Below are 22,397 nucleotides of genomic sequence, written 5' to 3'. Positions count from 1 at the left end.
AGCTGGAAGCGGCCTGGCAGGACGTTGAATTTTAGGGAGGAAATTTTTTTTTTTTACACAAAAAGCCGAAGCGCCTGAGTCAGGTCATCGACGGGGGGGGGGTAAAGAGGAGAGAAGGTAGATTTGGAGTGCGGACTTTCCGAACCGTAGCCGGATCACACAGTATTTGAAACGAAAAACACGTCGAGACATCCATGTAAGTATGACTATTGTGTTATGACACGGTGGAGTCCACGTTTGGATAAGGTCAGCGTTTGCTTTTGGTTTCTCCGAGACACACTCGCCCCGTGTTTTCTGAAAGTGGGCCATTCGCGGTGCACGACTGTATAATATATCAGATCTGCACAGTTACAGGTACAGTTACAAAACCTCGGTGCACTGCCGTCATCCGCCGTTTTGCCGGTCATAGTAAAGACCTCAGACACGCCGCTGGCACGTTTTATCCGGACCAACGCTGGCCGGGCTCGTTCGCCGGTGTTACATCTGCACCGACGGAATCGGCCGTATCGCATTTAGCGGAGAAAGTCCGGTGCTTGTTGCTCCAGCCGGATTTCTGTTCTCGCATGTCATGTACCGGGGGGTGGCTGGCTGTACCCCTGGAGCGCTACCAGGTGTTGGGGGTGACATTTCAGCCGGTCTCTGAACTCACCGCCTGCTCCGGCGGCCGGAGCGCAGCAGTCCCCCAGTGTGTAGCAATTGGGGGGGGTTTAAGGAAATGACCTACAAACCTGGCCGGGTTGTTTTTCTCTCTCTCTCCGAGAAACAACCTCCTGACACATGCTGTCATTATATGGGGTGTCCCTTTCTGTTCCAGTCATGGAAAACAACAACAACAACAACAACAACAACTCATCTCAAGCCACCAATCTGTTGCAAAGCCTTCAGTATCTTTCAGTTGCTGGGCTGGGCTGTGCGTCCCAGTGCGTGTAGGTTTCCCAGTGTGTCGTGATGCAGCTCGTTCTCCCCAGCGCGCAGGCCGAAGACGCCGTGTTCCGGTGGCAGAGGTGTGGCAAAACACTGGAGGTGACACGAACCTCTCGGCTGATACGAGCTCCTGTGATATCGGCTGACAGCGAGCGGCAGGAGAAGGTCGTCAGCGCGGGGAGACCCCGGGGGGGGGGGGGGGGTCTCGCGAGCGCGTTCGCACCCAGGGTAGAACCCCGTGACGTCAGAGATCCGTCGTCACACGTCGTGATAATCAGATGAGCCCTTGGCGTTGAAGGCCGCCGTCCACCTGCACGTTCATAAATGCTTAAGTCCCCTTAAAATTAAAAGTCCCAGTTAGCTCCGGTAATACTAATCAGTGCTGGGGTATGTTATAAGCAGAAGCGTTAACAGATCCACTGTAAACACTGTCAGGGCGGGTCACTGGGTAAGGCTGTTTACTCTGCCCGCTGGTAGACTGCTGGCAAAGAGTCCGCTTGTGTTTTTCGGGCACATCGGGAGGAGTCTCTGACAGCTCCCAGGCAGGTCTGAGACCAGGGGGTTCGATTTGCTGGTGAGCCTGCTGGTGCTCAGCGGTGAAGGGGAGGCCTTCCACTGTGACTGGAAACACGTGGCTTTTTACATTTGTTTTCTGAAACCTGGCGCTCCAGGAGTGCAGGACCAGCAGCGTTTCCCCCTGTGAGCATTTAACACCGAGAACAGGAGGGGCTTCTTTACACCGCAGGGTGGTGGGAGTGGGGAACAAGCAGCTGTTGACCATGCTGTTGAAGACAGTACCCTGGTTTCTTCCTAGAAACAGCTGCACGAGGTCCTCGGGTCCTTCAGCTACCGCCAGAGGGGCTAGATGGGTCCAAGGCACTAACGATCCCAGCCTGAACCCCGGCTGTGACCCTTGCCCTCTCTGCAGTCGTTAGCTCCAGCCAGGACAAGCGGCCACTCTGCGGGGCTTGCAGGAGCTGGGAAGATGGGATATCCCTGCGCGTCTCTCTCTTTCCCTCTGGGCTGCCCCGCCAGAGAAGCAGGGACTAACCTCTGGGCCCCTGTCTGTGTGCAGACGCCAGGATGAGCTCGGGAAGGGACAACGTGCGGCTGAAGAGCTACAAGAACAAGTCCCTGAACCCCGAGGAGATGAGGAGGAGGAGGGAGGAGGAAGGCCTGCAGCTCCGGAAACAGAAGAAAGACGAACAGGTGGGCCTGTAACCGGGGGCTGCGAGGGGTCACCCGAAAAACGCGCAGCTCAGCGCTGCCTTCAGTTTACTCTCAGCAGCTGTCAGTTATAGCCTGTAACCTGCTGCAGTTAGGTTAGCCCACTGGGCTAGATGGGGTAAAGAGCCTCCTCTTCTGTTCTTCAGGGACAAATCTGAATTAGCAGCTGTTCACTAGAAGCCTGCAAGCATTGTTACTCTGTTCTTGCGGTTGGATATGGCCCCTTGTAGAAAACCGCATGCAGAATATCAGTGGCTGTTTGGTGCTGGACTGGTGTGTGTGGTCAGTGCTGGTATGTGGTCAGTAGTGGTGCTGGGCTGATGTGTGTGGACAGTGCTGCTGTTGGGCTGGTGTGTGTGGTCAGTACTGGTGCTGGGCTGGTGTGGGTGGTCAGTGCTGCTGTGTGGTTGGTGCTGGACTGGTGTGTATGGTCAGTAACTGGTGCTGTGATGGTGTGTGGTCAGTAACTGGTGCTGGACTGGTGTGTGTGGTCAGTGCTGCTGTGTGGTCAGTGCTGGTGCTGGGCATCACTGAAACGCTGCTTTCTCCCGCGTTGCAGCTGTTCAAGCGGCGGAACGTGGCGACGGCGGAGGACGGCACACTGGAGGATGATGGGATGTCAGACAGCGGGTACCTGGAGTCGCACGCCAACACCACGGACATGATGTCGGTGAGTGAGGGGCTGCCGCACGGCGGCGGTGGCGTCGCCTGCGTTCGAGAGCTGCAGCACGCGCTCTCTGTCTCCTTCTGCCCCTCGCTGACAGCAGCACGGACGGGGGAACCTACAGCAGAGCCGCGCGGGGTGTCAGTGTGTGTGCCCGCACCCGTGAGGCGAACTCGCTTGTCGTCCGTCGTCAGGCGGCTGTGTCTGTGCTGCTCTGTACACACACCTGAGGGGCGCCGTTCCCAGGCCCGAGAGGCGGGTGGCGCTGTGCTGCACGGGGGCAGTTCGAAACGGGGCATTGCTTCCTGTTTTAGGAAGCTGAAGGATTTTCTTCAGGTACCAAGAGAAGCCCATTGCTGCAGCTGGGCACCCCCACCGCATGAGTCGTGCCATCTGAAACAGTGATGGAGTAACTCGGGTATCTGTGCGGGACGGAGCTCGGAGAGGCTGTGGGGGTTTTCCTCCGCTCAGGGGAATGTTGTCTCCGCCTTAAGCACGCTCCCCTTCCCTCCCTCTCCTTGCAGAAAGGTGTTATCACGGAAGACATGATCCAGATGATATTTTCCAGCGCCCCCGAGCAGCAGCTGATGGGAACCCAGCGGTTCAGGAAGCTGTTGTCCAAAGGTGATTGCGACGACTTCTCCCTGTGCTCTCTGGGGTGGGGAACTGCTGTGAAAATGGTTGGCTGTGGCTAACGGGCCCATTGACGTTGCTCCCAGGATCCTCTCCGAAGCGACTTTACAGAGTGAGGTCTCATCAGCAGTGTTTCAAAGCCCAGCTGTGGGCGGCGTCTTTATTCACTGTTTCTCTTTTCCGTTGTATTATTCTCAAACTCCCAAGTGTGACGTTTTTGAAGGTGGCAGATATATCCAGTTTAGTGCAGTTGCTCATTGATGGCCGTCTCTCTTCCGTGCAGAGCCTAACCCCCCAATCGACGAGGTGATCGCCACGCTGGGGGTGGTGGAGCAGTTCGTGGAGTTCCTCAAGAGGAGAGAGAACTGCACGCTGCAGGTACCTGGATCCCTCGCGCCTGCTTTTGACATGGCTCTCCGCGCTCCGCCAGACTGTGTACTGTGCTCTTGCGTTGCATTGAATGTACAGTGTTTAGTGTAGCTCACTTTCCTGTTTATTTCAGACTTGATGGCAAGCTGCAGTCCAAATTTCAGCTCTTCAGTAGCGAGGGAGTATTAAGGACAGCCTTGTTTGATTTTTAAAGTCCGTATCGCGGTTGTTCTGCTGGCTCTGTGGGAGTGCGTGTAGTTCGGGAGCTGCAGGAAGTGCTGGCGACGTGGTGTGGCGGGGGCAGGCGTTGGGCACATGTGGGGGTGTGGACTCAGGCGGTGTGCTTGTCCCCAGTTCGAGGCGGCGTGGGTGCTGACGAACATCGCCTCCGGGACGTCCCACCAGACGCGGGTGGTGATCCAGGCAGGAGCCGTGCCCATCTTCATCGACATGCTCAGCTCCGACTTCGAGGACGTGCAGGAGCAGGTAAGCCCCAGCCCCACCTCCCTTCGGCAGTCCCCCCGATCCCCGTCTCTTTGCTCGGGCTCGCTGCTCCCCCGAGAGAGTTTCACATTCCGGCCGTTTACTTTGTGGGAGGTCTTCAGCCTCGGCCTTGCAGCCGGGATGGTCTTCCACGGAATCCCAGAGGCGTCCTTAGCTAGGACCGCAGTTCGCAAGCTGCAGCTGCTAGCGGCTCTTATCGTTAATATAATATTGATGTGGACATGTGATGAAAGCTGCACTGGCCTTATAGACAGAACTTGAAGAATATACATGTAACAGCCCTCTGTCTGGCAGAACCACAAGAGAGATTTCTGGTTTAGCTTTAATGCGTTTAACTATTACTGTACGTGAAGATATTGTGTCGACTTCACTTAATATAGAAGGAAGGGGGGTAAAGTTAAGATTCTCCGGCGTGCCTGTTGGTTATATTTATTTGATTAAAAATTAAATGATTTGTGTACAAATTCCTCCGCAGGTCTCTCAGCAGAGGAAAAATAAAATTGTAGAGCCACAAGAATTGATGATTTTTGCGAACTGCGATCGGAGATTTATCTTGTTTTCTTCTTTCTGGGAGACCTTTCCTCACTTCGGAGCTCTTTCCCGAGTCAAGGGTTGTGCTGTGCTTGTGTGTTGCAGGCTGTCTGGGCTTTAGGGAACATCGCGGGGGACAGCACCGTGTGCAGAGACTACGTGCTGGACTGCAACATCCTGCCATCGCTGATCCAGTAAGCGCACAAACTCTCCGGGCTCTCCCGGTCGATTTTATTTCCAAGTTTTTCGGAAAAAGAAAAGGCGCACAGAGCAGTAGCCGTGACCGCCGCTGACACGGGCCTTTTTGTGTGTCAGGCTGCTGGCCAAGCAGAACAGGCTGACGATGATGAGGAACGCGGTGTGGGCGCTCTCCAACCTCTGCCGAGGAAAGAACCCGCCTCCTGATTTCACAAAGGTAAGCCCCTCCCTCGCGGGTCACCGTGGAAATGGCCACGCCCCCCGGCAACAGGAAGTAGAACCAGCTGTGCCACTGCATCACTCAGTACTCAGTACAGCCAATTGTGGGCTCAGAAATGATACCAGCTCCCTTTCAGGGGGTTATCAGTCAGTGTGGTTTATTTGCCAGTAAAGCTTCTTTTCTCCATGTTATTTCTGATTTCCCCTTTAAGATGTTTGACTGACAAGTGTCATTATGTCACTAGACCTATGAAACAGTGTTTAAATTAATAATTATAGTACTGTTAATTTATATAGCACATTTTATTACATTGAATCTCAATGTGCTTTGTTAAAGAGAAGGGGTGGAACAATAACTAAGAAGGAAAAAATAGGAAATTAGCTCATGGTACTGGAAGTTGGTGGGCTTGTTGGTAGAGAAGGATTTTATAAACGCCTCTTCCTACACGGCTGGATCACCAGAATAATATGCCAAAGATGCAGAGTGAGGTATACAGGGATGTACTTTGTCCTTGAAAGAAGGGGTGGATTTGAAGCGTCTGCATTTCTTGTCCGGTCGTTAACGTGGTTCCAGGGATGTGCGTCAGCATCCAACATTGTCAAAGAGAATGTAAGCGACTGCAGTATCGAGCACTCCAAGGGAAGAAAAGCAGGGGCACTCGTCAGATATTGAGCCCTGCATCTATATAGCCATCCCTGCACGCTGCCAGCTCTTCCTCAGCTGCCAGCGCAATGCACAGCCCATCACTCAAACCGCGTGGAGCTGTCCTGCTTCAGCGTGGTCTCTTCCATGCTGGAGACACGGATCAGCAGCTCGTATCCCCGGAAGGGCGATGCGGTGACGTCTCTGAGGTGCGTGCCGTGTGCTCCGCAGGTGTCCCCCTGTCTCAGCGTGCTGTCCTGGCTGCTGTTCGTCAACGACACCGACGTCCTTGCCGATGCCTGCTGGGCCTTGTCCTACCTCTCCGACGGGCCCAACGACAAAATCCAGGCCGTCATCGACGCCAGCGTCTGCAGGAGGCTGGTCGAGCTCTTGATGTGAGGAGACGGAGAGGCATCTTTTTGGGGGCGGGTGGGGGGGGGTAAAAGTTATCCCTCATTTGAGATTGTAAGACTGCTTGGAACGGGGTCTGAAAAGGCTCCGACAGGGCTGTGCTGGCTGCTGCTGGCGAGGCGAGATGAACAGACCGTTCTCAAGCTCTCGAGCCAGCTGCTCGTTTATTCACTCGCGCTAGTGGTGGTAGAATAATCACCACTGTCCTGTCCCGTCGCACTTGAAGAGAATACTGTGTTCCGGGATAAGATGAAGGACAAAGCATTCATGAATTAAACAGATTCCAGAATTAAAAGTAAAAAACTGCCAGATTAGATCGTGATAAAGTAATTTAAGGTATCATGATGCAGTTGTGAACTAGTTCCCACTTGTACGTGTGCGTAAATGTTTCGGCGAATCTTTATTCTGTGGTTTCCAAGAAGCTCTTCTCTTTCTCTCGCTTCATTGCTGCTTGTCGCTGCAGGCACAGCGATTACAAGGTGGTGTCGCCGGCACTGCGGGCTGTGGGCAACATCGTGACCGGAGACGATGTGCAGACACAGGTGCGCGCCACTCCTGTTTACTAGCAAGTAGCAAAGGTCTCTGCCCCCTGGACTGGAAGCCCAGTCCTACCGCCTGTTTTAGTCACTGGGACAACAGTCATTTGAAACCAGCAGTTGACCTGCGTGAGCCTCTGAAGGCTGGGTTGTGGAAAGCAAACTGATCGCTACATGACATGTAGGACCAGTCTTCTTTTTTTACTTATTTATTTTTAGTCTTTATTTTTTACTGTTTGCCTAACACTGGAAGAGCTTTCTGGGATGAAATCCAAGTCTTGGTTCTTTCATTCAGATGTTTCTTTTTAAATAATGCTTGAAATGCTTCTTTAATGTTTTGATTTTGAAGGTGCTTGAAATCAGTTTTAAAGGGTTGACTCTGTTCTTTGGGGCTGCGATATACTGTAATTCTGTCAGGGCCAGAACCTTCATTTCCCATTCAATTTGAAGGAGACTTGCCAATTAGCAAAGTGGCCTGAAACAGAGATTTGGATAGGCTCTGGGGTATATAGAACTCTAAAATCTACCACGCTCTTGGAAGAATAGAAAATGAAAGAGCATAGTTGGTAATCGTTTTAATTCAGCCAGTAGGGAACTCTAACTTAATTAGTGACACTGCTCTGCCAATAATGCACTTACTAGCTTCAGCCTGCTTTGATTGTGCAGTGCAGGGTGCAGTTGTATGCGTTTGCCCCAGCTAATTCAGTTTTGCCGTTGGTGCTGCTGTTTTATCTCTAGGTGATTCTGAACTGCTCAGCCCTGCAGAGCTTGTTGCATTTGCTGAGCAGCCCCAAGGAGTCCATCAAGAAGGAGGCCTGCTGGACAATATCCAACATCACAGCAGGAAACCGGGCACAGATTCAGGTTTGGAGACTTAAATAATTGGCATCCTCAGACGATTCATTCTGTGACATACAGACTTTCACAATCCCCTCTCTAGTATCACAGGGATATTATTGATTGGATTTTTATTTCCCAGCTCACTGTGTAACTAGGGAAGATTGTGAGGGCTTTGATTGACTGTTTGAAAGTTGTTGTTTTTTTTACACTTATGTCACAGATGGTCATCGATGCCAACATACTGCCCGCCCTGATCAACATCCTGCAAGTGGCCGAATTCAGAACGAGAAAGGAAGCAGCATGGGCGATTACCAACGCCACATCTGGGGGCTCTGCGGAACAGATGAGGTCAGTGCAGCACAGCTGCCTTGCTGGACCTCTCTGGGTATAAACCTTTCTGAGTGAAGCTGGGGCCCTGCTGCTGTCTGCAATCATCTGCACATGTGTCGGAAACCTGGGGACCTCTGCAGGAGTTCAGAACAGACTAGAAGGGGCTCCTGGAGAGTTTGGACTAGGGGGCAAGGCTGAAGCGTCCTTTTGCAGCAAGAACTGTTGCCGTAGTCGCTGCAGCTGGAAGATGGAGTTGGAAAATAACATTATTAAAATGTTTTATGCATCTTATAGGTATGAAATCCTAAGTTGCAATGTGGAATGCAGGCAGGCTGATGGCTCTGCTTGACTTGCTGTTTGTGCAGGTACCTGGTGGAGATGGGGTGTATCAAGCCGCTCTGTGACCTGCTGACTCTGATGGACTCGAAGATTGTGCAGGTGGCCCTGAACGGGCTGGAAAACATCCTGCGGCTGGGCGAGCAGGAGGCCAAGAGGAACGGCTCTGGGGTCAACCCCTATTGCGCTCTGATCGAGGAGGCATACGGTGAGTCATACCCCCCACAGGGCAAGGGGTCGCCATTGGTGCTGCTGCACAAGCCACGCCCCCCACAGGGCAAGGGGTCGCCATTGGTGCTGCTGCACAAGCCACGCCCCCCACAGGGAAAGGGGTCGCCATTGGTGCTGCTGCACAAGCCACGCCCCCCACAGGGCAAGGGGTCGCCATTGGTGCTGCTGCACAAGCCACGCCCCCCACAGGGCAAAGGGTCGCCATTGGTGCTGCTGCACAAGCCACGCCCCCCACAGGGCAAGGGGTTGCCATTGGTGCTGCTGCACAAGCCACGCCCCTCTCAGGGCAAGGGGTCGCCATGGTGCTACTGCACAAGCCACGCCCCTCTCAGGGCAAGGGGTCGCCATGGTGCTACTGCACAAGCCACGCCCCCCTCAGGGCAAGGCGTCGCCATGCTGCTGCTGCACAAGCCACGCCCCTCTCAGGGCAAGGGGTCGCCATGGTGCTGCTGCACAAGCCACGCCCCTCTCAGGGCAAGGGGTCGCCATGGTGCTGCTGCTGTGGTTGTCTCCTCCTCTTCTATTTTTTCTCTACTACTTTTGACTTATTCTTTTTCTAGTATCTTAATCCTGCAGGCTTTAAGAAATATGGGGCCTTTGTTATAGTCCTGTCACTAGCCAGCAGTGACCGGGATACCCTAAGGGTTGGATGGGATTAGTTGACCAGGAATCTCTTGGCCTCCTGGGTGCATACGGGCGTGCAGTTCAGGAGAGTCTGCCAGCGCTTCCTCTTTCTCCCCCGTGTGCGGTTGTGAGGTCTGTGGCTCTAAGGCAGCGATATAATATGTTACGGACGCAGGTTTTTTTTTTCCCAACGTCTGTCTCTCTCTGCATGGCTGTTTCAGGCCTGGACAAGATTGAGTTCCTGCAGGGCCATGAGAACCAGGAGATCTACCAGAAGGCCTTTGACCTGATCGAGCACTACTTCAGTCCGGAGGATGAGGACCCCAGTATAGCCCCCAACGTGGATCTGCAGCAGCAGCAGTACATCTTCCAGCAGTGCGAGGCGCCCATGGAGGGTTTTCAGCTATAATCCTCCCCCTGCCCCTCTCCTCTTCTCTCTTCTCCTCTCTTCCTTCTAGCTCCAAGCAGCCCTTGGCGGGAGAGGCCGCGCCGAAAGAGGTGTTTTCTTCCTTCAGGATGAATTATTTGAGAATTGTAATGAAGACCATCAATAATAGGAACAAATGTTGCCAGTTGGGTCATCCCATGCAGTCCTCTTCATCCAGTCTTAAGGATTATGTTTCGTTTCAATGCACCAGGTAAAACAAAAAATTGCCTGAAAAAGACCTTAGCTTCTGCTGCAGCACGTGCACTGAATGCTGTCGACTCGCAGACTGTGAAATGCCCTGACCGATCTGTGGAACCTACAGCGTGAAGGATCACGCAGCCCTGCGTTTTTGCCTTCTTGGCTCAGGTGAGGTTCGGCGCCACAGAGGCTGGAGGCGAGGTTTGTCTTCAAAAGCTGGGTTTGCCCAGTCGCAAGTTTTTCCTAAAATCACTTGAACTAAACACTGGACTCAATTGCTCTGTGGAAGCGGGACGCTGTCCAAGGACCTTGCTTTTAAATTCAAGACTGACAATGGCCACTGACTTCACTGTAGCAACAGTGACACCAGGTACAGCTGACATACCTGAACACGGAGCTGCTCCTGTACAACTCCCACGTGTCCCTGGAGGACTTTAAATGAAGGTTACTGGTATTCCTACCACGGCTTTCAAAGATATGGACTGAGTGTGGAAAACCCTGACAGAAAATAACGTTTCTTTCCTCCTTTCTGTGGAATGTGCCTCATAAACAATCACACACGAACTGCTCTCATCTGGTCTTGGAATACAGCACACTAAACTGAAAGACTGACCACAGAGACCTTCATTGTTAACTTTGCACGGCTCAGAGAAATTATTACAGTGGCCTCGTGCGGGCTATGTATTTGGATAGCAGTTCCCATCCTAACTTTTTTTTTTTGCATTGCAATAGTAGCTTTGTTTTTTGGGGTTGACAGTTTCCAAACTCCTCCACTGGGAAACACTTGACAGTCTCAATTGTCTCCACCATTTTGCCAAAAATCCAGCTCAATCCCTTTGGGCGATCCGGCTCCTTGTTTGATATCGTTGAACGAGAGGACTCGCAGGGTGCGTTGGTCCGACTGCAGCCCCCCCGCGCGTGTGCCGGCCCGCGCTGAATGCTGGGACACGTGCTCAGGGGGCCCGTGCCACCTGAGCACCCGAGCCGAACCAGTCCTGGATCCTGGAAAGCCTCCGGGCCAGGTGGAGCCGCCGCTTCCCCTTCCAGCGAAATCGAGAGACATAGCGACGCTTTTCTTTCTTTCTGCCTCGCGTTTCAATGAAGCTTGGAGTACCACAGTGGAGGTACAAGAAGAAAATAACCTGACTGGGGGGGGGGAGCCATCAGCAATTTCTTTTAGGTTTCTTGTTTTTTTTAATTTCCCATCGGCATCTTTTAAAGAGATGGTGAAACACACACCGCACCTTACAACATTATACTTGATCCACATGATTTTACAGCTTTCGGCTGCCTCTTGATTTGGGGGGGAAAAAAAAACAGTTCCGAATCGAATGAATGGTCAGATCTGTGAATTAGAAGAGCTGGAATATGGCGCAGACCTGTTTTACATTTTGCACATAAAGGCTGTCTCATTCCCTGCTACAGTGTCTTAGGGGCTGCCAGAATGCCAGATGACGTCCTCTAGTAATTGCCACTCGGCGATGATTACTCGAAGGGTGAGCTGCAAGAGCTTGTCGTTTTCAGCAGTATGGATCTTCATGGTAATAGTCCTGGCTGCAGAAGACGCTAGTATGCTTCATGTAGCATTTCAGATGAGTAGGCACCACAGGGTTAATTGACTAAATCCAGTCATTGTGTAATGCCATCAGCATTGATTCTTCACCGGTTCTATTGGTAGAGGCCATTTGCTACAAAAGGTCATATACATATTCAGTTTGGCAAGGTTTATTTTGGAATGAAACGTGAAAAAGACCACTTGACGAATCTGAAAAATGTTTTACTATATAGTGCACTTTTTTTTCTGGCTCAAGACTATGTACACATGTATATGTATATTCCTTTCAATATAATATGCAATCTTGGCAGTCTGTGCAAATAGTTGTACTCTACCTGTTTTATATTAATTTGATAAAGGAGAAAGATTAATAGTACAATATACAGTAAATGTACTTGCCTTGGGACTCCTCAGCATGTGATGCTGAAGCCTTGTAACTTGTGCCACTGTGCTTCTCTCGTATGAAGCCCACAGCTATGGTTTTATTTTTTTTAACACTGCACCATGCTCATAAGAACTCAAGGAATGTTTTTTTTTTGGTTAAAGGCCACTATCAGTGTTTTATGTGTTGCAAATTATTATCCACACAACTACACACTCTTTGAAAACCAGGAGGAAAACTTAGAGCAATGTTTTCAAGTCAGAAAAGCTGACTGGACCCAGGTCAACCAGACCTCTTAGGCTTCAAAATTAAAACGCGCTCAATGGAAAATGTTTTCTTAATCATTACTTGACACTTTTAAAATAAAAACATAATTATACAAAAGAAATATGGCCTTTTGAATATTTTGTATTCACACTTTAATTTCATTGCTCTTATTTTGCCCTCTTTAGATTGATAAATAGTCCCGATTTGCACAGAAGGTTTGCAGTAAGTCAGCACTGAGGATGGGCTGTTCTGACCATCTGATCTGCGGAGTCTGTGGTCGAAAAGCAAATAAACCATGCATGTAATTCTGCTTAAGTGGTTTCAGCGAGAGGCCAGTCCTGCCTCAAAGTGTCTGGTTGGTCTGGGGTCTGCTGGCAGCGCTACTTCGCACCCAGACTAAAATGAAATCGGACAATCTAGCGCGGACCTCCACTGGAACAGCTCCCGAAACCAGGCTGCTCCTGAGAAACGCGTTTTGAAAGAATCGATGGGCCGATGATTCTGCCATGCTGCGTAGGGTCTTGTTTTCAGTCTTGACTGTTTGATATTTCAGAATGTGGTACAGTTTGTGCGAATCATCCCACATCCTCACTTTTGCAGTAGAACAAAGATTTTGACTGCACAAGACCACAGAAATCGTGCTTCAGTGGGGCACAGCCCTTCCTATGGGTACTTTATGATAACGAGATACGTTACGGTATCTCATACCTTTTCACCTGCAATAGTTTATTTGGAAAAGGGATTTGTTTGTATCTAAAACAGTGTACACGTGCACAAAAGTATATTTGTAAAGTCATTAGAAACATTTTAAAGTCTTTATTAATTTTATAAGGGAAAAAAAAAACATCAAAGGCTTCTCCTTTCCAGTATTTTTGTAATAGTTTTTGTTTAAAGACGTCAAAGGGAAGCCCACAAACCACAAAGGATGCGAAGCAGAAAGAACATTACTTGTCAGAAACGTTTTATTGGAAAAATATTTGACAGAAAATGAGGCCAGATATGCGTTTCTCGTAAAACCGTTTTCTTTGCTTTATCTGTCTGGACTGAAGGTGCCGCATTGCATTACAAAAACTAAGAGAAACCATAGCTGGCTCAGACCTGAAATAGTTTTAATGGCTAATAATAAGCTATGAATTTGTTTACCAAGTTAATTTAATTTTCTGTTGGATTCTTCCAGAGAGATTGACCAATATCTGATGTTCAATACTTTGTTATATTGAGAAATGTGTAAATGTGATCTATGTCATTTGCATAAATGCTGCTTTCATGAAAACCGTCGCGTTCTTGGTGTCCTGTTTACCTGTGTGCATGTGCCGTTTCCGAATGATCCTGTTTTTAACTGACAGGTCTTTGTGAACACTTTACCTGCCACTTCAGTAGTGCTTCTGTATCTTGACCACTGAGAGAGCTCTAATGTCAAGTGAGAAATACTTATCAATAGTCTGGCGATATAAAAAACTTCACTTCTATATATTACATTTACCTAGTCCTGATTCTGCCCTAGAGCAAAAGAAATAGAAATATACTTGTGAAACTAAAGCACTCATACTTTTAAATATTTTTGGATACGGGGGGGGGGGGGGGTGAATATTTCATATAAGAACATTACAAGAAGGATTTAGACCAACAGTGCAGATCTGACTGTACATTACTTTTGTACTTTTTTAAGTGAAGGCTACGTGCAAGTGCATTTAAAACCGAATAACACTGGACACTTCCTCACCCGAATAGCTGTGAGTGGGGAAGACGTTACCCTGCCGTGCGCTTCTCTCAAGAAAGACTAGATGAGGTCCTGGGATCAATTAACCATTAACTGTCAAACGTGTAAGATAGGCTGAATGGGCTCCTCCCGTTTGTGACGCGTCTTGAGCTGACTTGTGCGGTGTGTGTGTGTGTGGGAGGGGCCCGGAGAACAGGTGTCTTCTGGACCTGGGCTGGACAGGAAGGCTGCCCCCTTCCTGTCCAGCCCGCAGCTAAATTATAGTTCCTCATGCACTCGAATCCTCAGCCCGTTACCACCCCCCGAAAAATGACTCCCAACTGTCCTCAAACTGCTTCTTCCACAGGATATGCATCATACTTTCTAAAACTAGTTTTCATAAAAGCACTTCGGTGGAATTCCAAAACAGATGAACTGAAATGAATTCCATTTCAGCCCATTGATATTTTCTAGAAAACAGCCACAGCTCTTCAAAAACCTGATACCGTGAAGGCTGCGCTAGTTATCACAGGTACAAGTCGTGCCTCTGCATTTTTTGTACCTGTTAAATTTCTTGGTTAATATGTGGCGAGTCCAACCCCCACAGGTCCTAAATAAAAGAGTCCTACTGATTTGTTCTTTGCCCGAGGAGACGTTCTAAAAGACTAGGACAAGACGGGCAGAGGTGGAACACAGAGCGCGTGGGGAGGGTCGGCTCTCCCAGCAGAGGGGCGCACAGCTGCAGTAGGGGACTCCTCTACTGCGTCTTCTCTCCAGCGACGACGACGGCGGCGGCCTCGGTCTCCCTCTGCGCCTCCTGTCTCCAGCGGGCCTTCTTCTCCATATTCAAGCTCGTCAGGGACTCGTGACGCCCAACCGCCTGGAGAGGCAGAGCCGCGCGTGACTGACCGAACGCCCACAGACACCTGCAGACCTTTCCTGAACAGGCCAGAGCAGAGGACTGCAGTCCTTGCACGCACACAGATGTGACTGTTTTTGTTTCCCTTTGTTTTACTGAACAGAAAATGGTAAGATGACACCACAATTCACAGCCACCAGACCATACGTCACACCTGTTCACTGTCCAGTAAAGCCCTGTTTCAACTAGTTAAGCCCAATTAATTCTTTCAGACCTTTTCAACATTACCTTATTTCTCAACTGCATATTGAGGGTGTCTGCAGGTATGCAATCATTCCTCTTTTTCTCCTAGAGCTATGAATACTTCCCTTGTGAGAAACATAGGAGAGATCTCAGCTGAAATGTTCAATAGTCCTGCTTTCATTTCTGTTTAAAATGTAGGATTTACAGGATCACAGTCAAATGGCACTTTTTTCCCTTTTAAAAGTCTGCAGAGTTCTCCTCATAATTTAAAATAAAAACAGATTAAATTCCTCCCTGAAGAATTATTTTTGAGTTACTGGTTTTGTTCAGCATGTTTAGTACGTTTGTTACAGCCGGAAGCTTTGAACCCAACAGCTCGAGTTTCCCCAAACAGAATTTGAAACCCTACCTGCTTGCCCAGGATGACCATTCCCAGACAGCCCACGACTGTGAGGACAATCATGGCGTAGCACGCCTTCACACGAACCCTGTTCCTTGCACCATCAATCATCTCAAACCTTAGGGGACACAGACAATAATTCCCACATCAATTCTTCGCATTGTTCCTGAAGACAAGCATCTGAGCAAACTGAGCACCGATTATACGTGTGGAGGGGAGCTCCAGGAAAGGGCTGGAGAACCTCGTCTCTTCCACGCAAATTTGGGAATGCAGCACTGTAATGGAGCAGACAAGCCTGCCCGTGCTGGATGAGAAAGCCAAAGAAAATAGCAAGAGTGGAATGAAAACTCACTGCACCCAGTAACGCAGGACAAAGACCTTTTACCTTCAGCACAAACAAAGAGAACTTTTCACATGACTGCTTTGCTTTTAGGAATTAACAGAACCCCCAACCCCTTTCTCACAGGCAGAGAAATAAAAAATTGTATCCTGCAAAACAAGAGGGGAGAAAGGCGACAAAGGAACCACGTTTGGCACCACCTCCTGATTTGCACTGGCTTATCATGAACGGTACTAACTATTTCAGCAGCAGAAAACGCAAGACTCAGGCCCCTGTAAGGGCTCTGGTTAGGTTTCATGTTAACACAGGACCCTACAAAAAACAGCAGTGTAGTCCAGGGTAAATATACTTACTGGAATTTGGCAATTACCTCACTCAAGAGGAAAGGATAACACATTCCTGGAAAAGCTCTAACCTTTTGTGCCCTCTGTTTATAAGCCAATAATGTTTCCAAGCCAATCACATAGCCCAGAGCTCATAGAAGACAATTTAGCTACAATGAAAACTGCACCCATCCACTTTATTGCTACTGGAGATCAGAGTAACGCTGCCTCTGCTTAAAATAAACAAGCAGTGGAAAGGAGGGCAAAGCCTCACACTTACGACACAATCTCTGGTATCTGCTCCTTGGTCTTGAAGCGACCGGCCCAAAGCAGGATTTTCTTATCGAAATCCGACAGCTTGTATCCAGGTATTTTGAAGCCTGGCTGGACTGCATCACAGGACAAACCAACAAGCAAGTGTTAGCCAGATTGAAAAGAGGCCAACTGTGCTATCAGGTGACTTTAGAGAATGACGTATACAGTGGGTTATTTTCAGCAGTTAAATCACAGTGCAGCAGCTTCAGCATGGAATAAAAACTACCTATACAGAATTGGAAATGATTACAGAGACAAAGGAAAAAGTGGGTATACAGTGCACATCAATGGCGTTGTGTAGGATCTATGACGGGATTATTCTGCCATGCTACAGTGTCACTTGTTCTCTGTCCACCCACCAGATAGTGCCAACAGATCTCAAGGCCTAACACTGTAGGTATGGGCAGTGACACCATTGCAAAGTATGAAACTTGTGCTGAAGACGGGGCAGACTGGTGGGTCTGTGGCTCAGGATCTGCGCCTGTGGCTGGAAGGTTGCTGGTTCGTATCCCGCGCCAGCAGAGGAATCCTTATCCGTTGGGCCCCTGAGCACAGCCCCTAACCCCAACTGCTCCAGGGGCACCATATAAATGGCTGACCCTGCACTCTGAAAGAAATTGTATATGGCTAATAAAGTGATCTTATCTTAAGACTATCACAAAGACTTAGAGGATTTCAAGACTCTTTATGACAGACAAAAGATCTGTAAGTCGAATCTTGAGGTGTACGAAAGGTTCTGCAAACCGAAATACGTTGTTTTTTTTTTTTAATATCACTATTCCCCCGCAAAATCCTGCTGTGATTTCCAACCCCGTACAGCACGTGCAGGGTGTGCTGAAATATGATTACACTGATTGCTACAAATTGGATTAGCTTTGAATTCCCTTCTGAAGCTCACTGGATCTTAACCAGGAAGCTGAAATTAAATCACAGTTCCCCTCTTGGTCAAGTCAGAAGCCAGAACCGTGTTCGGAAAAGCGAGCTGTGTATTTGCCAGGTCAGGACCAACCTGCCTCTCCGGAGTTTGGGAGTGCAGACTGGGCTGTGGGTTCGGAGTGGCTCTGCTGCGGTTTGCTGCACAGCTGCCTCCTGGCACTCTGGGCTCCTGGTCCAGCACGTCTCACATGCCCTGCCAGGGAGAAATTGTGACTTGTGTTACATGCAGCGACAGTAAGTGAGCAGCTACACCTTCCTCTCGCTCATCTGTTTAACGAATCAGACTGACTCGGCAAAAATCAGCCACAACTTCTAACGTGACATGACAATGAAACCCCTCCGGCAGTGGACACGGGACACCGGTACAAGGTGTTCTACCAGGAACTCGTGTATACAAAGCTCCGGGCCGTATGGCGGCTTTGAATTAGGTAGCTACTTTCACCTACAGGCTGATTCACGATGAATTGCAAGTTCGCAACACATCCGGGAAATGACAGTACCTGCGGGTTACATCAAAGGAAATGTACCAAGAATAACGAATTCAAGGTATCAGTATTATTTATAATACGGTATAAGTATTATTTATTTAGACGGTGTGAAGCACTTTTCTGAACTTGTTGCTGGAATTCTAGCTAAAGAGTTTTAAAAAAAACCTAGCAACCAGATCCTCGTCTTTTCTGCAGTCTAGTTTTGACAGGAAGCAGACCTCTCAGTCACTTCACACTCCGACATCGCTTCTGACTATTTGTGAGTACAAGCGCCTATATTAATGCCCGGAATGACAAATAAGCAAGTTGTACGTATGTTACAGTTGTGTGTAACACACGTGTGACACTTACGGACATTGCGTGCCGACTTACCGTAGTTTACGGAACAAAACACTTCGGGGAAATTTGGAAGTTGCAACATGGTGTTCCGTTTCCGATGTTGTGTTCATGTCTTTACCAAAAAGGAAACTGTGTTTGTACTCACCTCCAGTGTTTAAAAAACTTAAGGGTCCGAATGTAATCTGCTAAGAGTTACAACAAAATGCGAGTCCCTAAGTCCTTCTCGAAACAGGACCTGCGCAGATACGTAGGGATGTTGCTGCGACTTGTCCAAATATTACGAAGCCAAACTAAAAACACGAGAAACACGGCTCACGGCTCTCCCGGTTACTTATGAAACCAGCTACCCGGCGTGAAGCCAAAATAAAACAATTCACACCAGAACTGTTACATATCGCCATTGACTTACCGAAGAGGGCGCCAAGGGCGACACGAGTCTTGTTGATGGAGCTGAGGATCATCGCTGAAAGCTGTCTATCGTGTTACAAGCTGCAGTGAAAGACGATTCCCATTGATTTTGGTGTGAACAGCTAACCAGAAAGTCAAGTCGTGACGCCTCTTGAATGTCTGCTGGGAGGACCCCGCCGGGGTGCCCGGGCAGCCGCCTGAGTGTACAGTACTGCCCCTGCCAACATGACCTCAACTAGCCATCAAGGGAAACCAAAGGGATATGCGATCACAATGTAATAATATTGAAAGTTATGAAAGTAGTTTGAAGACAGTTTGTAACTTCACAGTATTGTCATCATTATGAATTGGACCGGAGAAGCAAATGCAAAACAACAACAGCAACAACAATCACAACAACAATAATAATAATTAATAATTAATTCAGTGCCATACATCGCGTTTTTTTTCTATATTATTGGGTTTGTCTTCAGGATATGCTCTGGACACCTAACATTCTTGGCTCTGAATTGGTAAGGACCTTTTATCTAACATGGCGGCGCCCAGTGGAAGACTGAACTGTGAGGACTTCTCGATGTTTCAGGTAAAAAAAAAAAACAACTAAATCGGACATTGAGCAATCGAGGACGCAGTAGGTGCAGTTAGCACTTATTGTTTTATTTAAAATGGAAGAGGTTGAGTTGTTGGTTATTTCATTAAATTCTCAAATGGTGTGACCCTTACGTTCAATAATGTGTTCAATGCATTTATGTGGTTGGAAGTCTTACTTTTTTTATAAAGAAAAGGATAGTTAATTCATGATAACAGAGATGTAGAATGGGAATCCGCTTAACAGGCATAAAAATGCGTTGTTTAAATGTGATTATTGCTCACACTGTTTAATTAAATTGTCTTAATCCATGTGTTACTGACGTACGTGTGTACGTACTAGTGGGCAGGAGGAGGAGCGAAGCGAACCAGTTGCACAATTCTTCTCCTGAAAAAAAAAAACAATTCTTCCCCTGGGCTTCAGCTTCCTTTGTTCAGTTCACCCCTTTTAGAAAGAGAGCGTTTAGGAAAGGTTTATAAGTTCATTTAAGTAAGTAACTGAGGGGAAAACTTCCACTCTAAATAGAGCCAGTTGGTATATAGACCTCGAGTCTCGAATAAAAGCGTTAAATGTGGAACTGTATCTTGAACTTTATAAAACATACACTTTTGGACAAGGCTGTCAGAATTAATTTGAATGAGCCGCCTGCTGCTCTCATGACCTGTCCTAGGAGACTTCTAAACAGGATAACTTCATTAACAGACACTGATGAGAATGGAACTGATAGCTTGTAGAACTTGTGACTTTACTTCATAGAAATGTATTAAACACTGACAAGTTATTGCTGCAGGAAAAGTGGGTATTTGTTTTTGTCCCTAAAGTTGTCTCTGATCTCACACATAATCCCCATAGCCCACTGTTCAGTGATTAGTGATTCAGTGTCTAAAAATAAATGTTCAGGCTACTGGAGTGGCTTTCAGTGCATCAACACACTTTCTAAGGTTACTTTTCAATGTCTTTAACAAAAGTTTGAACATGCAGTCCTTGAAAAAGACCAGCTGGTTTGGCTGTGACTGGACCACGTACACTCACTCGGTGGAGCTGTCTGGTCCAGCACTTGGTAACATGGGGGTGCACATGGCTCTTTTATGTCTGTCTGCTGAAAAAGAGGCAAATACTGTGGTCATGCTGGAGGGCTGTCTTGCAATGAAATACTGCCCTATTGTGGAGACAGATGTCATTCCTGACAAATATTAAAACCAAAAATAGGGGACACTTTTCAACTCGAAGGGTTGTGAGAGTTTCAAACAAGATGCCTCTCATGTTGCTGAATCTAATACCTGAAGTTCCTTCAAGAAACAGCTAGAAGAGATCCTGGGATCATTTAACTACTAACTACCTAGCCTAACAAGGTAGATGGGTCGAATGGCTTCCTTGCGTTTGTAACCGTTCTGTTGTTAATCTTGATGTACTGGCAAGGGTCAGCTGAGGAATATTTTGCACAGTGTATCTGGTCAAACCTGATGATAGTTTTTCTTGCTTCCCTTCCTCATTCGCTTCTCTCTCTCTCTCCCTCCCCCCCCTCGTTTAGGAAGTCCTTAAGGCGATGCGCACCATCGATGACCGGATAGTCCACGAGTTGAACACCACTGTCCCTACTGCGTCTTTCAAAGGGAAGGTCGATGCCAATCAGACGTGCAAACAGCTGTACGAGTCTGTAAGTGCTTGGGCAGACTGATCAGTGCTGCTTGCTTGCACCATTTCCCAACACGGTGCATGAATATGAATGCAGAAGAGGGTTTGTAAAATAAAAGAGATCTGAAAGCGGCAATAAAAAGTCTGGCTTTGAGCACGTGTTTATGCTAGCTTTGATCACTTACGTGTCGTGTTCTGTTTTTTTCCAGCTAATGGAAGCCCATGTCAGCCGAGATAAGGCAATAAAGTCCTGTATAGCCCAGACGTCCAGTGTGGTCAACCAGCTGCGGGAGGAGAGGGCGAAGGATGCCGATAACCTTACACTAATCAAGCAACTCAGGAAAGAGCAGACCAAGGTAATGCACAGTTGAGCCACAAGAGGGCGTGCTATCTCTTACCAAAAGCCCTACAACCTGAAGGCGCATTAGTACATCTCGCTTTGCAGACAAAAAGGAGCAGAATGACTGACCAGCAAAACGTTTATAAATGTTGTATTTGTGCTAGTTTTTAAATGTAAGTCATAATTAACCATGATGTTTTTTCTTTGTGTGTGTTGCAGCTGAAGTTTATGCAATCAGAATTAAATGTTGAAGAAGTTGTCAATGACAGAAGCTTGAAGGTATGACAGCATAAGAAAAAATTACATCTTTCTCCTCTGCCCAAAACGGAGAAGATGATGTACACCTTCTGTTTCTGTGTTATCATTGTCCTCCTGGAATGTGTTAGACTATAAAGCAGACATCTATTGAAATGACTTTATTATTGATGCATTTATGCCTCAGGGCCAGCTGCTGAAAGTACATGATATAAAATCTAGACATGTAAGTAAAACCAATTATTAGCGTCCAAGCAAAAATCCTTATACCTCACGTAAGAAAACAGCCGGTGACGTTCAAATGCTTGGTTCACTATATATGATTAATTTCTCTTATAGATACCTGAAGGATTTGTTTATAAGTGGGTAACTGAATGCTTAACAGTCCAAAGGGTAAATAAGATTTTATTTACAATCGGTATGTTTACTGTTCTTCATCCAGGTGTTCAACGAAAGATGCTGGATTCATTTTTCTCCCCCGAAGCACCAGTGACGTCTGTGAAGTGGCGTTTGTCACAATGTCTGGAATGAAAATGGAATCATGGTAGTTATGCCGCCGCGGACCACCGAAATCAAAGAACCGGGATTTCCTTTCCTGCATCCATCAAGGAATCTCTCCATCTCGCCGTAGACAAAATTAGACAAACTTCTCAAATGTTTGTGAATCACCATTTTTTTTACAAACCTTGTAAAAAAAAAAAAAGTTTTATAAGAATGAAAACTGTTTTCAAAGGCCAGCTGTGGTCTCCATGCTGTTGGGTTTGCGTGTGACTGCTAAGGCAGGCTCTTTCCACAAATGGCATGTTGAATTTGGATTCTGGGAAGCAAGGCCTAAATGGCCATGGGCCAGTGACGTCATAGCAAACTAGTGGTGTTTGCTACCCAGGAACTAGCTGGAACCTGTTGAAAAGCCCAGCCATTCTTTGACTGAATCAACAGCATTACAGCAGACAGCCTGATTCGATAATAGACCTTTCACAATATCCACCTCTTTCTATGGAATTGCGCGCACAGGGCAAATGGAATACAGCTGTAACGTTTTTGGAATTTCCGCACCACATTCCAGGCCCTTTCTCTCACACGTCTTGCTTACAGAGCTGTTTTAATTTATAAAGGACACAATCCTGACACAAAAGTTGTATGACAGGAGATGAAACAGCACTGATATGTTCAGTCACC

At 47.8% G+C, this 22,397-nt stretch overlaps 3 protein-coding genes across 3 annotated transcripts; 2 read left to right on the top strand and 1 right to left on the bottom strand.

The window, feature by feature from the left end:
* The first annotated feature begins 4 nt into the window (after positions 1-4).
* Positions 5-13,322, top strand: kpna1 (karyopherin alpha 1 (importin alpha 5)). The gene is made up of 14 exons (XM_088638640.1): positions 5-196; positions 2,000-2,133; positions 2,711-2,821; positions 3,340-3,439; positions 3,732-3,826; positions 4,172-4,303; positions 4,958-5,046; positions 5,168-5,267; positions 6,144-6,307; positions 6,787-6,865; positions 7,598-7,723; positions 7,920-8,047; positions 8,395-8,573; positions 9,442-13,322. Exons 2-14 carry the CDS (start codon positions 2,008-2,010, stop codon positions 9,627-9,629), a joined length of 1,617 nt encoding a protein of 538 aa, XP_088494766.1. The 5' UTR covers positions 5-196; positions 2,000-2,007; the 3' UTR covers positions 9,630-13,322.
* Positions 12,994-18,575, bottom strand: fam162a (family with sequence similarity 162 member A). Its single transcript, XM_088638648.1, has 5 exons — positions 18,401-18,575; positions 17,238-17,357; positions 16,194-16,302; positions 15,260-15,368; positions 12,994-14,628 (listed from the first exon to the last, which is right to left on the bottom strand). Exons 1-5 carry the CDS (start codon positions 18,450-18,452, stop codon positions 14,506-14,508), a joined length of 513 nt encoding a protein of 170 aa, XP_088494774.1. The 5' UTR covers positions 18,453-18,575; the 3' UTR covers positions 12,994-14,505.
* A 65-nt stretch (positions 18,576-18,640) lies between these two features.
* Positions 18,641-21,951, top strand: mix23 (mitochondrial matrix import factor 23). Its single transcript, XM_088638650.1, has 5 exons — positions 18,641-18,982; positions 20,520-20,645; positions 20,833-20,979; positions 21,183-21,242; positions 21,661-21,951. Exons 1-5 carry the CDS (start codon positions 18,932-18,934, stop codon positions 21,709-21,711), a joined length of 435 nt encoding a protein of 144 aa, XP_088494776.1. The 5' UTR covers positions 18,641-18,931; the 3' UTR covers positions 21,712-21,951.
* Positions 21,952-22,397: the final 446 nt, after the last annotated feature.

Source organism: Lepisosteus platostomus, chromosome 7 (genome assembly GCF_059453375.1).
Source record: "Lepisosteus platostomus isolate fLepPlt1 chromosome 7, fLepPlt1.hap1, whole genome shotgun sequence".
Taxonomy (NCBI): Eukaryota; Metazoa; Chordata; class Actinopteri; order Semionotiformes; family Lepisosteidae; genus Lepisosteus; species Lepisosteus platostomus.
The sequence above is the reverse complement of the archived record's forward strand: the minus strand, read 5'-3'. Positions and strand labels throughout refer to the sequence as shown.

What these genes read in the sequence shown, in the direction of transcription:
- kpna1 (XM_088638640.1), top strand. Translation starts at nt 2,008, where the DNA reads ATGAGCTCGGGAAGGGACAACGTGCGGCTGAAGAGCTACAAGAACAAG. An exon ending in AACAGAAGAAAGACGAACAG is followed by an intron (nt 2,134 to 2,710) that starts GTGGGCCTGTAA and finishes CCCGCGTTGCAG; the next exon opens with CTGTTCAAGCGGCGGAACGT. An exon ending in TCTGATCGAGGAGGCATACG is followed by an intron (nt 8,574 to 9,441) that starts GTGAGTCATACC and finishes TGGCTGTTTCAG; the next exon opens with GCCTGGACAAGATTGAGTTC.
- fam162a (XM_088638648.1), bottom strand. Translation starts at nt 18,452, where the DNA reads ATGATCCTCAGCTCCATCAACAAGACTCGTGTCGCCCTTGGCGCCCTC. An exon ending in CGCCCTTGGCGCCCTCTTCG is followed by an intron (nt 17,358 to 18,400) that starts GTAAGTCAATGG and finishes TCTCCCTGGCAG; the next exon opens with GGCATGTGAGACGTGCTGGA. An exon ending in TGGTCATCCTGGGCAAGCAG is followed by an intron (nt 14,629 to 15,259) that starts GTAGGGTTTCAA and finishes CTGCCTCTCCAG; the next exon opens with GCGGTTGGGCGTCACGAGTC.
- mix23 (XM_088638650.1), top strand. Translation starts at nt 18,932, where the DNA reads ATGGCGGCGCCCAGTGGAAGACTGAACTGTGAGGACTTCTCGATGTTT. An exon ending in TCAGGAAAGAGCAGACCAAG is followed by an intron (nt 20,980 to 21,182) that starts GTAATGCACAGT and finishes TGTGTGTTGCAG; the next exon opens with CTGAAGTTTATGCAATCAGA. An exon ending in TCAATGACAGAAGCTTGAAG is followed by an intron (nt 21,243 to 21,660) that starts GTATGACAGCAT and finishes TTCTTCATCCAG; the next exon opens with GTGTTCAACGAAAGATGCTG.